This window comes from Pygoscelis adeliae, unplaced genomic scaffold (genome assembly GCF_000699105.1).
Source record: "Pygoscelis adeliae isolate BGI_AS28 unplaced genomic scaffold, ASM69910v1 Scaffold26, whole genome shotgun sequence".
NCBI classification, from domain to species: Eukaryota; Metazoa; Chordata; class Aves; order Sphenisciformes; family Spheniscidae; genus Pygoscelis; species Pygoscelis adeliae.
Genome location: NW_008825104.1, coordinates 3,328,712 through 3,341,020, shown reverse-complemented (window position 1 = coordinate 3,341,020; position 12,309 = coordinate 3,328,712). Strand labels below are relative to the sequence as shown.

The 12,309-nt window shown below is 38.1% G+C and overlaps 1 protein-coding gene across 1 annotated transcript in view; it reads left to right on the top strand.

The window, feature by feature from the left end:
• The first annotated feature begins 6,515 nt into the window (after positions 1 to 6,515).
• Positions 6,516 to 12,309, top strand: part of FAM169A (family with sequence similarity 169, member A) — a 17,002-nt gene continuing 11,208 nt past the window's right edge. The window contains exons 1-4 of the mRNA XM_009327307.1: positions 6,516 to 6,644; positions 8,124 to 8,223; positions 9,289 to 9,374; positions 10,766 to 10,950. Coding sequence (XP_009325582.1) covers positions 6,516 to 6,644; positions 8,124 to 8,223; positions 9,289 to 9,374; positions 10,766 to 10,950 — 500 coding nt within the window. The remainder of the gene's footprint in view (positions 6,645 to 8,123; positions 8,224 to 9,288; positions 9,375 to 10,765; positions 10,951 to 12,309) is intronic.

Genomic DNA, 12,309 nt, shown 5'->3' with positions numbered 1-12,309 from the left:
TGAACCCAGTCACAGGCCTTTCGACCATAATTATTGCTGTTCTCCACTGTAGTTGTGTTTTGTACTACAACTGGGGAGTTGGATCCTTTATGCAGATTTCATAATTCTGTGTTACACAAGTAAATTAAAGTTAAATTGTGGTGGCTAATTAATGAATGGAAAGGATTGATTATTTTTGTTTGTTTATTTGCATTCAAATCAACAGCTTTGATTTGTGTCTGCCATAGAAAACCAGAGCTGTGTAAGCTGCTTCAAGCAGATTACGGATAATGTTGCAGGCATATTAATCCAGAGCTCTTGGTGGATGTTAACAACAATTTCTAGACCATAGCCCTGTGTTTCCTTAAAAACTTTCTATTTGGGATTTTATAGGGTATGAGTAGATGTTATCTGGGTTTTTTAATTCCTTTTTTAAAAAAAAAAAAAAGACTTTCTCCTTTTAGGAAAAAAATAAAACCCTAAACCAGAGCAAATTTATGAGTTGGGAAGAACTTGTATTTAGGATTGACGTGTCTATATTCTCTAAAAATGTGAACAAAAGCCACACTGCAGGGAAATAGTATTTATATGCCTTAGTGCTATGGTGCAGATAACTGTTTGGAGACCACTTAGGAATACACAAAAACAAGCTTTTTGAATTAAAACCCAGGAGAACCTACTTTTAAATATGTAGTTATTTGAGTGAGGAGGGTTTGAGTTGTCTATTCAATGTGGCAAATAGTGTATTATTGTTGCTTCCTCAAGCCTGTATGGTTTTCAAGAAATCCTAATATATACTCTATTGTTTAAAATACAACTTCCCTTTTCTAAAATATCTTCCGCTTCCTGCAGTTGATGTACATTACATTACAAATTAAAATGAATAGAGTTTTAAGAGATGGGGATGTTTATAAACATAAAAAGCTTTGTTACAATAGTGGTCTAAATTGTTAATTATGGGACAGGTTTTCTCTATGTATTTCAAACTACAAGAATCATTATAAACCAGATCGGTACTCTCTATACGTATTTAAATGATTTTCTTAGCATAGGTTTAAAATTTATGTATTTTTGTATTAGAAAAGGACGAACAACCTTTTTACTTATTTAAAAGTTTCAGACTGTATTTGGATAGAAACAAGAAAAAACAACATTTAAAAACAACCCCTCCCAATTTAAAGTATTTGAGGTTGAATAAAGAAGAAACAAAAGCAATGAAAGTGTTTTGTGTATGGGACAGCTGGTAGTCTAAGCAAAGAAACATGTAATTTGTTTGTTAATGGAATTAGTGTTAGTAGAACTTAACAATTTTAGAAATGGCAGGCGTTATAATTTTTTTTTTGTAGTTGAAGCTATAAGACTGAAAATACTCCTTTTTAAAAATTTTTATTTTTCTTCCAACTTTTATGTAGTTTCACAGCTTCCACCAAACCAGCAATTGGACATTGCGAGGTGGGAAACCAACACAGTAAAATGGAAATTATATTCCTGCAGCTCTGAGAAGATGATTGCTGGTTTGGTGCATCATCAGATGTAGTTCTGGAGCATGGCTTGGGACTTCTGTAGTCCTGGCTTGATTTTTCTATGGAACATCAGCAGCTTATATATATATATATGGAAATATATATTTAGTTTGATATTTATGTCTCTTCTCATGATGCTACCCCAGGTGTAGCTTATAGCTAGTCTGGGAGATCATGGTAGGATTATATTTTTAAGATAGAACTTGGTTCAAGGTGCGTGATGATTCATGAGAAATGCATGGCAGTCCTTGAGGAGTTCTGTGATCCAATACTTCAGCACTTGTTTAAATAGGTTAAAGCTTAGGTCAGGCACTATTGTGGTTTACTTCTTGTCCGAGCAGGCCAATACTTTATCATAGGACTGGACCTGATGTGTGTCCTGCAGGCTGGATTAGTTGTCCTGGTTTAGCAGAAAAGTTCTGCAGGTCATAGCTTGAGCATGCTGGAGTCTGTTCTCTAAACTTCAAATTTTAATTTAAAAAAACCCAAACCCCTAATTAAATTACAATTATTTATTGTTAAACACAAATTTAAATCTGAAGATTGTTCACCTGCTATGTAGCTGTTGATTTAGTTTTGCACATTTTGTTACACCAGGCATATTTACGTGTCCCAGTTATTTTATGTTGAAAAGTCCTGGGTGGATTGTTTGTGGTTTTGTTTTTTTTGTTTAAAGAAAAATGAGCTGTGCGGTTAAGTTGTGCTGTCTAAGTAATTGTCTACTTCTGGTACTTGTCAAGTTTTGATACAGTTTGTGTTCAAGTATCTCATGATCTCGGTAAAGTATTTCTCATACTGGTCTCTCTGAGGTAATGATTATTTGCATTTTGTAGATGAGGAGTTAATGCAGATCAAGTAACATGTCTGTGTTAGAGCTGGAAATTCATCCTGATTCCTCTAAATCCTTGGCTGGCAGCCTAACCGCTTAGACTTCAGTTCCCCTAAGATAAAGGCACCCAAACCCAGTTTAATCTCTATTTAAGCCCTCTGACATGCTGTAAGAAACAATATAGCTTTTGGCTTCTTATCTTTCTGCTATTTTGTGGCACTCTAGTATTGAGGGTCTGCAAGGGGATGAACCCATCTCTCCATTCTTGCTGAAATCCATGTGTGAGCTGGAAGCTGCATGTACTGTGTATCTCTCCTTCATGCTCTTCTAAGATTAAATAGGGGTTGCAGCTATAATTTATAATTAAATCAATTTGCAACGTTGCCCACTTGTTCTACATTTTTAACCTTAATGCTTGTAGTAATAAAGATTTTTGTGAATAAGGAACTGCCTCAGTTGCACAGGAATGTGTTCATTGATCCTGTTAAATGTAATTTTTGTTGGTGTTCCTTGAATTGATCTCTGTTACCCTCTGGTGCTGCAGCTGTTCCTAAAAAAACGACGTGCCATTTTTCGCGTAGTAGCTTACGTAATGTTGACAAGGGGGAAAGTCATACGATTCCGCATTAAAGCAAATGTTGCTCATGTGAGTTTATGACATACAATCTTTAATACTATTATGTTAAATGATATGGTTATGAAGACCATAAGATTTGTTTTCTTTTACTTGAAACATGAAAAGCATAATTTGCCTCATTAAAAAAACTAAAATAAATTTTATTCCCCCCTTCCAAACACACACTTCTAATACGCCTTTTGTACAAATGGTTGTGATGAGTTTGGTTGCTTAAGGCTACATTGCATGTGCTCGGTCAACCTGACTGTTAGCTAACCAATTGGAGTGGTACCCCATGAGCAGAGCACAGTCCCACAATGTGTGACAAGGATTTGACCTGACAGTTTTACAGTTGTGCAACACGTGGGAGGCTTAGAGCAACAAAAAGGGGCATGAGGGACTGTGTGGCAGAGACCTGTGCTGTTCCTGCTGCCTCTGCGGAGAAAATGTGTAATGCTCTTGACAAAGAAAACTGAAAAGCTATTTTTTTTTCCCTTTTTCTCTCTCCTGCATTACTTGAGACTGGCTAGATGTGGAGCCATCTGTATTTTTACTTTGTTAGACACTGACAAACCAACTGTGTTTTTGTGAGGGACATGTATTAATTTATTACTGCTGGAAGCCGTTTGGTTTGTCTTTGGTAGGTTATTTTGCCTTTCAAAATGAAGATGCTTTCATTTTGGACTGTTGAACTACCTCCTTATGCTCTGCTGTAGATTGGCATGGGACATTCTCCTTTCATCACCTGTTTAATGCTTTTAGTGTAATTTGATAACTTTCTGTGTATCAAAGTTCACTTCAGGGATCTAGTGAACTTGTACATTGTGAAATATTTCTGATCTCCTCAACACTGAGACGAATTACATCACACAAGTGTTTGAGAGCTTGTCACTTTACATGTCTAATCTGCTGCACAGTACAAATGATAGATGTTTATTTAGCAGGGATGTGGAGTAGGTTTTCTTTGGTTCAATCTTGAAGATTGCTCTGTATTGGTTTTTTTTCTGCGTAACCTGTTCTCTGTAAATGATAAAAGATGAAAAGTCAAAATTGACTAACATAAGTGGGTTGGGAGTGGATAAAGTCAAAGTATGCTATATGAAAGTGTTAAGTAACCCAAACAGCTAAACAGAAAGGAGGTCTTTGAATGATTTCAAATGTTATTGAATGGTTATTCAATTAATTCATTAATTAGCAGAAAAGAGTTTTTTGTCTTTTTTGCTTATAAGCAAAGATATGGTTGTTGCTTTTATTTTCATAGTGGTGTAGTGGTTGGAACTCGGATAATCTACTGAATTTCTCATTGCATATTTTCTGCTTTGGTCCTGCATTATTTTATTCTAAAAAAATGCCAGGAATTATGACCTAGAGGCTTTCAGTTATCGCTTGTGGCTTGCTGGTCTGTTTGTCATGTAATAACAAAAGCTCAGCTTAATTTGTCTGTTATTCTCAGAGTTATCCCAGCACTTAGGTATTTCTTTAATAGTGGAGGGGGGTTTCCCCTTTCTGCCAGCATACAGAAAATAAAATCTTGTGTTTTTCATGTGTCTGTATTCCCTTAAAGCAGAATTTACCTGGTCCGTTGCAGCTAACTGGGTGCTAAAGCCTCATCCTCTTGTAGAAGTAGTGACATGTAATCTCACACTTCACCTCTCTTCCTGTTCTCTTGCAACATACTTGTATCAGGCTAGTCCATTTACATGTATTACAGTGTTGCTGGTGTGTTTCAGAACTGTAATATGGATGGTTAAACCATATCTGTTAGAGGTGAGGAGACCAGCGGTGGATGAATTGCTTCTCTGGCAGCAGCTCCTCTGGCTGCAGTGCATTGCTGCTGCATTCAAAGGCATGCATGCCTCACCTTTGGCTTTTGAAGTCCCTTTGCTTGCAAACAGGAGGGGCAAAGGGAGTTGGCTAGTGTCAGGTGTCTCTTGCCTGCTTCTGCCCTGTTAACAAGGGCAGTACCTGGAAGGTGGGAAGAAACAGGTGGAGAATTAAGAGATGCAGCTAAGCATCTGAAAGGGGCAGTGAGCAATAGCAGGAGGAATGTGAGAGACTGGAAGAGAAGGCAAGAGGAAGTCCAAATAACAGGTAAGGGGAAGGAATGAGCAGAATTTTAAAGGAAATGGCTGCGGAGAATGTGTGTGTATATCTAAACAATAGCATTCATGGAAAGCTATTGTTTAGTGTGTTCATCAGCAAAAGCATTAAAGCTAGCAGTTGTAAATGCCAGTGAAGTCATGTCCCAAGTTTGTTTTTCAATTTTAACAGGAAAAAAAGAAGTCTCTTTTGTAGAAGAAGCAGCCTCATCTATTCAAGCAACTTAATAGTAGTACATTATTGCTGTTAAAAAGCTTTTAAAATGCAGACTTTTTAATTGCTACTGGGTGAGTTGAAATAAAAAGCTCTCTTGCATTTGATTTACCTGTGTCAGTAGAGCACTGGATGGTGGATTAAAGGGAGGGGGCTGGAGATAAAGGGAAAAAAAATCATGGGAGACTAGGTTTTAAAACAAAATTTAAAAAAAAGACTCCATAGTGGAGACTAGGAATCGTAAATCCTCTGTGAAAAGCTTTGTGTTTTTGAGTTGAGTGATGAGTTCTGGGAGCTGAGTGAGACAGAAAGACATCCCTGTGTTCCTCCAGAACAGGTTCTCATGAACTTGTGGTAGCTCATGCTTGTGAGAGTTTGGGCTGTAACTTGAAAGGAGCTGAAGGGTCTGTTGCTGTGTATAGGGTCTGTTGTTTCATAGACCTGGAAGAGCCTTAGCTGAAGAGCACACAGTAGGTTCTAGGAGCTCTTGTTCATCTTAATTTGACACTGCTTTGACAAGGAAGGTTTGAATCTAAGAGCTTTCAAAGAGCTATTGCCACTATGGTTGGTCGTCAGTGCTTTAGTTTTTGTCTTGTCACCTCCTTAAAGTGTCTAGTCTGTTGTGGGCTCTTGTTTTTGGTGAGCTTGTAGCATCTCCTGTTCACAGGTGAAATGCTTTTGGAAAGAACCAGCTGGTAGGCACGCTAGCTGGTGACACAGAGAAGTTGTGAACAATGCTTTGGTTTCTTCAGAAGTGGATTTAAATGCAAAGCCTCCAAAAATAAATGAACTCCTCTTTCTTCTTGTTATCTTTCAGGCTGTTTACTTTTTAGTTGACTGGCCGCTTATTGCTTAATCTGTGGCCTCAAAAACATCAGCAGGGAGGGACATAATTGAGCCTGCCACCTCAAGACAGCATGTGGTCTATTGTACATGTGCTGTAAACAGGGGGCTTGTATGCTGGAAATTTGCCAGATTTGGGTCTAAAGGGATCTACGGGCTAAACCCACCCTTTTCTGCTTATAAACACAGATTGGGTTCATGTATAGTTTTACAGACTGGGTGTTAATAGGCACCATCCTAATTAAATGCCTGGAGCATTTCTCCTTTCTGGCTTGGATATGGAGGGCTCTAGAGAGCAGCAGAGGGGGGTGGGTGTTCAACAGTCTTAGTTAGGTGTTTAGCAGGAAAACGTGATAAACTGTGCATTGTATCTCTCTACCTACAGTAATAATGTTGCTTATTTCTTAAGAGGATGTCATTCCCTGTGGATATGTTGAACAGTCATGAGGACTTGGAGAGCTCAGCAGAGGACTACTTGTCTGACCTTCGGTGTAGGAATCCAAACCATCCTGAATTCTTCTCTCTGCCAGACCACAGCAAAGTAAGAACCAGCAAATACCTTAGTCCCAGTTTTCTTGATATACTTGTAGATTTAAGATTTAAAATATCCAGTCCATAACTATTGAATTACATAATTATTTTAGCAAAGCTTTTGTATTTTCCAAATTCCTGTTTGTGTGTTAAGCTCTACTTCTTTTTTCATTCTGTAGTTGGGTTTAAATCTGGACATCAGTGACTATTTGCTGCTTCTAGACAATGGATCTGTATGCATTAAGTAATTAAAAAAAAAATCTTAAAATTTCAACTGATGAGTCAAACTCTTTCCTAAAAAGCACTAACTCACACAGTCACAAAAATCTATCATAATAACTAAGGAGTTCATGATTTACAGAAGCTAACTGGCTCTTCTTGTATCTCAGTCCTTCAATATTCTTCATGGTTGGGTTCAATTCTTGATCAGCAAGTTTCACTAATTTCAGAAGTGTTTCTTTTCTTTTTATCTGAAATATTCGCTGCTATTATTAGGATTTCTGGTAGAAGCTGTCTGTGACACTTTGTTTTAAACACTTTAACCAACTTATGCAAGGGATGTGTTCGTTCTGTCTAGATGAACGTTTCTATTAGAACTAGTACCAATAAAAGCAATGGCATATAGCTTTAATGTGTAAGTGAGCTGAGAGGATTCTCTGTGGGAACAAAAGGTCAGTGCTGCAGATTCCTTGGCAGAAGCAGAGTCTTGAGTACTTTCCTGCATTTCTGCAGGTGCTGTATGCCTAAATATTTGTCTGTATTAGCATCCTCGTTTGTGGCATAGCATATCATAATCTTCTTAAACTGGGTAAGTAAGTATTTACCACACCATTAATGTCTGTCTAGTTTTTATGCATTAGTTAAATATTGAAAATGTGTGAGTTTTAAATATCAAAATGCATTTCCACAAAGGTACTTAACTCTTGAAAGATGGATTGATTTGACCCTTCTCATGTTGTTCCTGAGGGGAAATCAAGCAGATAACTTTGGAATTTCTAAAATGTGTGCAATTTAAGTGAAGAAAACCCTTTTGAATCCAGCCTTCCCACCTTAAAACATTAGGGCTCATGTTAACAATGAGCAATTTTGCTGTGCCAGTTTGTTTCTGAGCTTGACTGCCTGCTTGTTCTTCTGTTGGCTTTGACAGCTTGCATATCTGGGACAGTTGAAGTGAACATACTGCTGGCTCTTTGCACAACTTACTTCAGTTGTGCACACAAATGCAAACTGCTGACAGCAGAGAGCTGTAACAGTGTAAATTACTGTAGCTAAATCTTCCAGACCTTGAGAGTCAGAGTTCTTTATAACGTAGTCTGTCTTTACGAAGAAATGTCTAAAGTAACGGTGGGGGTCTGATGCTTGTCCTTTACAGTTAACTGTTAAGCACTTGGTTTTCAACATTCATCTTGCTTACCCTGGTAAACGTTCTCTGTGTATTTTACTAATGTTGTTTTGCAAGAGTCTATTGAATTGTGCACTCTTGTTTCAGATTCCTATTAGCTTGTCAACTGTGGGCTTCGTTCCTCTTTATGGTGAAGAGCAGACACACAAAGTTCTTGCCTTGTTTGCACCAGGGGACTCACTCACAGGTTTCATTTTAAGATTTTAATCTCTGTGTTGCTGTTTCTTTTTCTGTGACAAATACATCTAACCAGGCCCTTGCTCATTCCATGCTAGTGTAGCTCATAACTTTGCCACTTTTGCATTTGTTGTTCACTGCGTTCTTGTTCCCATACTATTATTTTTGTTGTGGCATCATATACACAAGTGATAGAACTTTGCACGTTAATCAGAGTAGAGCTGGATCGATTGAATTCAGAAGATATGTAGCAAAATAACATGGTGCTCGTCTGAATCCAAGTACAACATGCATCTCTTGACCTCTGTGTACACCTCACCTCTCCAAAAGGAATTTATTGAGCATTCATAGAATCCATTAATTTGCCTGTGGATTTAGATGCTCTTTATTAGCAGTGATTGATCAGCATCAAGTGTAAATTTGTCTTTAGCTTTAGGTCCTAACATAGCTCTGGCTAAGATGACATCTCACCGGTTTTTGGGTTTTTTTTCCTCCTTTCCTCCCTTCCCTTCCAGTCCTCCATGTTTCCTTCTCTTTCCATTTAATGCCACGTATATGATTGCCAAGTTTGCCACAAGAGCCCAAAGATCGAACTCTTCCTAATTGCTAATCCCATGGCCATCAGCCCTTTTACATTCATTTGACTCCCTAAAACTTGTACAGTTTCAATATCAATATGCATTAGCAACCCAAAACTAAAATACATGTATGAATGAGAGTTCTCTTGGCAGGCCCCATTTTTAGTGGAAGGAGGTGCTAGAGCACAGTGATGAAGGATAGTGCTTATGTCTGAAAAACAGTTCCTGTATGTCATACTGCACAAAATCTGGGTTTGGTTTTATTGTTCTCAGTTTTCGAACAAGTGTTGGACTTGGGAGCATTGCATATGGGGGGGTGTATAGCACCACATTTGTTCTGCTAGGGTAGTGAGAGCTGCATTAATATAGTGCCAACTAGAAGATGCTTAACTTGGTTACTACAGTGTTATTCCTAATTGTTTAGCAGCTTTAATGAGTGTGTTTCTTTTGGAATGGTAAGAATCACTAACTTTTTATTTCCCCTTGTTTCTTTCAAGCTGTAGCCCTGTATCTTGCTGACCAGTGGTGGTCAATTGATGACATTCTGAGAACATCTGTCCCTGCTAGACAGGGGCTTCATCAGGTAAAAAGCTCCAACATTCACCTAGCAATTATTCTTATCCTTCAAGATTATGGCAAGTAATGGCAAATAGCTAGTGTGTGAGATGTTACATGTTTTCATTTCAGTCAGAAATGAGTTGCTGTCTCAAGTTAAAAGCAAGGTCAGTGGGAATAAAGGAATAGGTACTAGGGGGAAGGGGACTTGGTTGTGAAGATAGTGTCTAGAGCAAGAGTGGCTCTTGTACAGTAGCTTCATATGTAAGCTATTTAGTTGTTAAGAATGTTAAGAGTTTTTTCTTTACTCTTTAGGACATCGTTAAGTCTGGTTGTATTGAAACATCTTAGTACAGTGGTGCATTGTACCACAGCATTACCTATTGGTCTTATCAGGAGACTAGTAAGCTAAAAATATTGCCGGGAACCTGTTTGATAGACGCGAGTTGGAGCTGGTGGCTTGCAGTGGCAATACATGAGGTCTGGGAAAGTAAGTTGCCTGGTATCTGCTTTATTGCTCATCACTGACCTTTGTTACCATTACTGACATGTATGTAGCATGGAGTTTTGTTTTTTTCCAAAACTGGAAATCCGTGTTTTTCCAGGAGTGTAATTTATATCCACTCACAGGATCTGGGCATTCATCTTTGATTTTTGTATTTTTTAATTTACTCTAGAGAATTTGGCATGTAGCCTTGTTTTCCATGTGCTTCTTAATGGTAGGATGGTGATTAAGTCAGGAAAGCTGAATGTTTTACAGGTAGGGTAGCTGAGACTCTGGGCATTGGGAAGAGAGCGTCATTCCTCCATTCTTCCTTCACAGTGGGTAGGTTACTGGTGAACTTAAATTTCATGTGTAAAAGGAACCCTGCAGGACAGAGAAAAGGATATTGAGTTCCTTGTTTCATGCCACGGAAATGGTTTAACTAGTTCTTCCACTGCATCATGTCCTGTTGTCTGCCACTCTATCAGCAGTGATTGAGTGTGCCAAGTCCTGCTACCTCATGAGGCTCATCATTTCTCCTTTGTAGGACTCCAACTATCTGCTATACTGCTATTGTGTTTGGTGAATGTTTCTTAAATCCAAAAATAGTTTTGAGCTAAAATAAAAGCATTCCCCCCCACCACCCCACTCCCAGCACTTCTCTCAGCTTTTGCCCATTGGATTAGGAGTGACACTGAAGTTGTGAAATATCCTCTGACCATGGTAGTGCTTTATACTTAACCTATTGCTATGGCTTCTGAGCATCTCCTTGCCCTCAAACAAACCCCAGAGCTTCATCCTGCTTTAGCACTTACAGCTTCTCTTGACTCCATCTGCAGCTGTGTTAACCAGCAACTTTGAAAAATAAGGTCCCTGATGTGTGAGCATTAACTAATCTGACCACTCTTCTGAAATGTTTTTCTGTGTTTCCTTAGGTGAAGTCTGTTGGAGAGAGGGTTGTTCTCTATGTTCTGAATCGAATTATCTATCGGACTCAAGAAATGGAGAGAAATGAGATTCCATTTCTCTGTCATGGTAGCAATGACTATGCTAAGATCATGTGGAAAAAAGGAGAGGCTATTGGGTTCTATTCTGTTAAACCTACAGGTAAAACACTTGAGTATTGTGGGATTTGGGGGGGTAGAGGGAGGGAGATAGGGAGCTTATTTGAAGAATATTGTATTTAGTAGACTTTACAAGCCTTGCAGGTCTAATGAGTTCGTGTTTTCCTGAAATCGTAAGAGGTCAGATTGCTGTAAAATTTCTAGCTTAAATGCTTACATGTTTTAGCAATCTAAGGAAGTTCTTAGATTTCTTCGTATTCTACAAAATATATTTAAAACTGTAGAAATGAGGTATATCTGAAAGCTTTTTTCTTTTTTCTGTAGAACAATTGTTTATGGTTGGATTGGGCTGGGTTTGGCTTTTTGGTTTTTTTGTTTGGTTTTTGGGGTTTGGTTTTTTTTGACCTAGCTCCAGAATGCAGAGATCCTGTTTATCTGAAATGATTGTAGAATCATATGTCATTATCACTTGAACATTTTATAGCACGACAGCATAGAAACTTTGCTCACAGGCATGAGATTCAGCTACACCTGGTAATAACAAAAAGACATTCCCTTTCCTTCCACACATGCATTTCCTCAGAGATTACAACTGAGCTGGCAGGTTTGTTATTAACGTTGCAGACTTTCTGTTGTTTTTCTTTTTTTCTGAAACATTATAACTTCCCTTTAGTTATTTTGGAATTTTTTGTTTCTTATTTTTTGCTGAATAAAATTCAGTATTTGGGTAGGCTGTTTAGCACGTTGATAGCACTTTGTATAGTATCAATATTTAGATCAAGGAGCAACAGTCTGCATTTTTGTTTCATCTCTAGAGGGGGTTAACTAATTCAGGATTAATGATGGTAGTGGAGGCTCGCTGGAGATTTCCCACACCTAACGTACATATATGCCTCTGCTAACTGTTAAAAATAAAATAGCAAACTGACTGGGTCACTGACCTATTCTAGTCTGGCAGTCAATATTGGAAAGCAACCAGCTAATTTGTTGTGATTGTCTTTGTCACCTTTTTGTGTGGTTTTTTTTCAAGAAATTATGCACTGCATAATATGTATAAGTCTCAGTATTACTTTTAATGTAAAAATTGCTATAGTGTGGTGGTCACAAAGTAGTATTTACATTGCAGTGGTTTTTGTTGTGGCCTTATAAAGCTGGAAATCAGACTACTGATTCTATTTTTAGTCTAGAATGGGAACACTTCTTTATGTGGTACTGAAGTTTTGCTGTACTCATGCTCACTTGTTACATTTCTCATGACGCCCTCTCATTTACTTGTCCTGAGTTAGCAAACACTGAAGGCTAATCTTTCTAGTCATTATCAATATTTCACCCATGTTTGATTGTGTGCTGTATTCTCCAAATGAGTAGTCTACGTGGAGAAAGACAGCTCTGGAAACAGATGGTTAGGAAAGAGT